Source organism: Zeus faber, assembly GCF_960531495.2.
Source record: "Zeus faber genome assembly, chromosome: 15".
NCBI classification, from domain to species: domain Eukaryota; kingdom Metazoa; phylum Chordata; class Actinopteri; order Zeiformes; family Zeidae; genus Zeus; species Zeus faber.
In genome coordinates, this window is record NC_137194.1 from 3,436,821 (window position 1) to 3,441,820 (window position 5,000).

The 5,000-nt window shown below is 43.5% G+C and overlaps 1 protein-coding gene across 1 annotated transcript in view; it reads left to right on the forward strand.

Moving 5' to 3' along the window:
• Window positions 1-5,000, forward strand: part of plxna3 (plexin A3) — a gene marked incomplete at its 3' end in the record, with an annotated part of 66,524 nt that overhangs the window by 53,765 nt on the left and 7,759 nt on the right. The window contains exons 28-31 of the mRNA XM_080014782.1: window positions 354-500; window positions 1,472-1,631; window positions 1,777-1,880; window positions 2,259-2,355. Coding sequence (XP_079870908.1) covers window positions 354-500; window positions 1,472-1,631; window positions 1,777-1,880; window positions 2,259-2,355 — 508 coding nt within the window. The remainder of the gene's footprint in view (window positions 1-353; window positions 501-1,471; window positions 1,632-1,776; window positions 1,881-2,258; window positions 2,356-5,000) is intronic.

Consider the following 5,000-nt stretch of genomic DNA (forward strand, 5'->3'; position numbering starts at 1 on the left):
TAATACACACCCACAGTAACACACAGTAATACACACCCACAGTAACACACAGTAACACACACCCACAGTAACACCGACAGTAATGCACACCCACAGTGACACACACACAGTAACACACACACAGTAACACACACACAGTAACACACACACAGTAACACACACCCACAGTAACACACACACAGTAACACACACCCACAGTAACACACCCACAGTAACACACACCCACAGTAACACACACGGTAATACACACCCACAGTAACACACAGTAATACACACCCACAGTAACACACAGAGAAGGCACGGCAGGGCTGTGGCCTCCCATCCCATAATGAGCGCTGGCTGTGCCCCCACAGGAGTGCGCTGGGGAGCCTCTGTTCATGCTCTACTGCGCCATCAAGCAGCAGATGGAGAAAGGTCCGATCGACGCCATCACAGGAGAAGCTCGGTACTCACTGAGCGAAGACAAGCTCATCAGACAGCAGATCGACTACAAGACCCTGGTACTACTACCGCTCTGCTACTACTGTGTTACTACTGCACTGCTACTGCACTACTACTGCACTGCTACTGCACTAGTACTGCACTACTACTGCACTACCACTACAGTACCACTACTACTACACCACTACTGTACCACTACTGCACTGCTACTGCACTACTACTACACCACTACTGTACCACTACTGCACTGCTACTGCACTACTACTGCACTACTACTGCACTACCACTACAGTACCACTACTACTACACCACTACTGTACCACTACTGCACTGCTACTGCACTACTACTACACTACTACTGCACTGCTACTGCACTAGTACTGCACTACTACTGCACTACCACTACAGTACCACTACTACTACACCACTACTGTACCACTACTGCACTGCTACTGCACTACTACTACACTACTACTGTACTACTACTGCACTGCTACTGCACTACTACTACACCACTACTGTACCACTACTGCACTGCTACTGCACTACTACTGCACTACTACTGCACTACCACTACAGTACCACTACTACTACACCACTACTGTACCGCTACTGCACTGCTACTGCACTACTACTACACTACTACTGCACTGCTACTGCACTAGTACTGCACTACTACTGCACTACTACTGCACTACCACTACAGTACCACTACTACTACACCACTACTGTACCGCTACTGCACTGCTACTGCACTACTACTACACTACTACTGCACTGCTACTGCACTAGTACTGCACTACTACTGCACTACCACTACAGTACCACTACTACTACACCACTACTGTACCACTACTGCACTGCTACTGCACTACTACTACACTACTACTGTACTACTACTGCACTGCTACTGCACTACTACTGCACTACTACTGCACTACCACTACAGTACCACTACTACTACAGTACCACTACAGTACTACTAGAGAACTACACAGTGTACAGTGTACTCATCGTCCCTTCCCCCCAGACCCTGATGTGCGTCCCTCCTGATGGAGACACCGGCACCGAGGTCCCAGTGAAGGTGTTGAACTGTGACTCGGTGACGCAGGTCAAAGACAAACTACTGGACTCAGTGTTCAAAGGAATCCCCTTCTCCCAGAGACCCCAGGCCGAGGACATGGACCTGGGTACTAGTACACGTAGTACACGCCCAGTACACACACTGTACACACACTGTACACGCCCAGTACACACACTGTATACACACTGTACACACCCAGTACACGCTCAGTACACACCCTGTGAATCACACTGTACATCAAACTGTTGCAGAATGGCGTCAGGGCAGATTGACCAGAATCGTACTTCAGGACGAAGACGTGACGACGAAGATCGAAAGCGACTGGAAGAGAGTCAACACCCTGGCCCACTACCAGGTACTAGTAGACACTGTAATACACACTGTACTGCATACTGTACTGCACACTATACGCACACTGTACTACACACTGTACTGTACACTGTACTGCACATTGTACTGCACACTATACACACACTGTTCTTCACACTGTACTGCACATTGTACTTCACACTGTACACACTTTACTACACACTGTACTACACACTGTACTGCACACTGTACTTCACATTGTACTGCACACTGTACTGCACACTGTACTTCACATTGTACTGCACACTGTACTACCCACCAGTGTTGGGTTAGGGTTAGGGTTAGGGTTACACCTGTAGGTGTGTTGTGTTGCTAGGTAACAGATTATTTCTGTTGCTAGGTAACGGATGCTTTTTGTTGCTAGGTAACGGACGGCTCCCTGGTGGCTCTGGTCCAGAAGCAGGTCTCCGCCTACAACATCGCAAACTCCTTCACCTTCACCAGGTCGCTGAGCAGATACGGTATGAACACACACACACACACACACACGCACCAACACAAACATACATGTACGCAACACACACACAAACATTCACACACACACATTCAAGATTAAAAATTCAAGATGTTTATTTGTCACATACTTATACATATGCTCATACATATACAGTATGTAGTGAAATGTCATTACTTAGCACTACTTAGCAGTATTTATTGTTACACTAATGTCTCTGTCGCAATGTAGCTCGTTATTCTCCCTTGTAAGTCGCTTTGGATAAAAGCGTCTGCTAAATGACTAAATGTAATATAATGTCATTGCAACGCACCCGGATATCATATAATTGAGGCAAAGGGATCAGAAAACGACATATAAATTGAATACATATAATACAATTTTACTACAGAGATATCCGAAGAATTCTATCTCTTTGAAATCAACTGGGAAAACAGACATCTAATAAAACTCAGAACCAAAATATAAAAGATAAAAAACATCCCAGACAGAATCCCTTGACATCTCCACCTCAAATTGGCCGATCACAAATCACATTATGAAATGAATGAACCTGGAGAGACTCCACAATACATAACGCTCTGCAAATGAAGGAATGGTTATCACTTAATAATGACAACAACAAAATTCCTTGTGTTTATATAATGACTAACACACCCTATAGGTAAGGATAAACATAATTAGACAAACATCTTCACATTTCAACATCTCAATGTCTCAACGTCATCCGTCATCATCATAAGGTGGTTTCCAACCATCTAGTGGCGTCAACATTCAGCCCTGGGTGGACTACGTTAGTGACAGAACGTTCTCTTCTCACTTGGGCTCCTCCTTACGGTCTGGTGAGTGAGAGTAGGTTGGGGGATCGAGGATCTAGCTGTTATTCAAGTCCCGCTGTGGAACTGTGTTCCAGGGTTGGGTGATCAACAGGACAATGACGATGGTAATGAGGAAGATGATCACAGAGACGTGATCAATCTTTTACTCCGTTCGATCGTGATCTCAGTTCACGTCCCATGATTCTCCATTGTGGTCGTTTATCTGGTCCACTGGAAGGTTGGAGGCTTTGTTGCAATGAGACGCGTGGTCCCACGTTGGTCGTTCTGCCACCTTAACTGCTGCTGCGGTGGTAAGGAGGATCTGGAACGATCCCAGGAATCTGGATGAGTTCCAGCTTTTCCTCCGGAAGTCGCGTGTCACCACCCAGTCACCTGGTCGGAGATCGTGTAGTGGTCCTTGTGTGGGACGGGTAGGGCTGCTTTGACCTGGGACCACACAGACTTAAACACTTGGGTGAGAGACACACATGAAGACAACATTGTTTGGTATAGGTCCACAATTGTAAAATGGGGTACGTGGAATGATTCTGTGATTTCCCAAACAGTTATGTTGAATAGCCGACTACAGTCTCAGTACAAAATAATTGTATGCACCCTAGTGAAACAACAGAATATTTTTTATCACAATGTCTAATATGTAGGAGATAATGTTCAGAATTTTGATTAGGCTACAAAATAAACGACAGTGTCTACATCACGCAAGGTTTTAAAATTTTCCTAGAATGCATTTCTCGAATGTTGCCTGAACATAATCCTATCTACACAATCCATTAATAAACTAAAATCTAAAAATTATAAATACTAAACTGGACAATCTGATCACTACTGGTTTACGAGATGTCATTCATATGTGGCTTTTGTCGACAGAAAACAGACCTAACCACGTTGGTCTCCCGAAAGCAATCACTTTCGTCTATAATCTGTGCTTAATTCTGTTCCTACTTCATAAGTTGAATTTACTAACTTTTCGAACCATTTCCTAAAATTTGGAAAAAATAATTTAATTTAAATTCCGCCAATACCCTTACTCCAATGTAGTTTTTCTTAGAGAACATTTAACAATTTGTGTACTATCGGGGTTGACTGATTGTTAAAAAAAACAGTTGCAAACACACACAGAAGCAGCCCCCATGATGATCACACAGGTGTTGTAAAAATGTTAATTGATTTTCTTTTATTCTGACAACACCAGAAGTTTCTCACCTAACTTCAATGCTTAGCTACAGAGGGAACAAGAGTAATCTATATACCTATAGTTTAATAATTATGTATTCAATAATGTTAACTTTATTATTGATTATCATAAAAAATATATGAACCAACAAAAAGCCCGATCTCTCTTGATCAATGCAAAATTGGCCACCTTATCTACAGTCCTCCAGACCGATCTATCCACTGCCCTTCCTAACCTGCGCAGCACGCAGCTGACGATATGTCTATCTGAGGGGGGAGGGATTTCTGAGCTTAACAAATCTTCTTCAACAATCCTCTAGACCACATGTGTCAAACTCAAGGCCCGTGGGCCAGTCCTGGCCCGCGATGGAATTATATTTGGCCCGCATGATCATTTTTAATTATTATACGGTTTTCCGATCAATTTCAGAACTATACCAACCAACTTCAGAAAAAAACTACAATATTGAAATTTTATTAAAATCAGTTTTAAAAATAGTTTTATCCAAACAATTTTACTTTAAAGATAAGTTTTAATTGTGTTTTTTAGATCTGGCCTGCCGGTATAGCGCCCACACTTTTTAGAACTGCAAGTCCCACAATGCACTGCTAGTGCGACGGCATGTCAATCAAAGGCCTG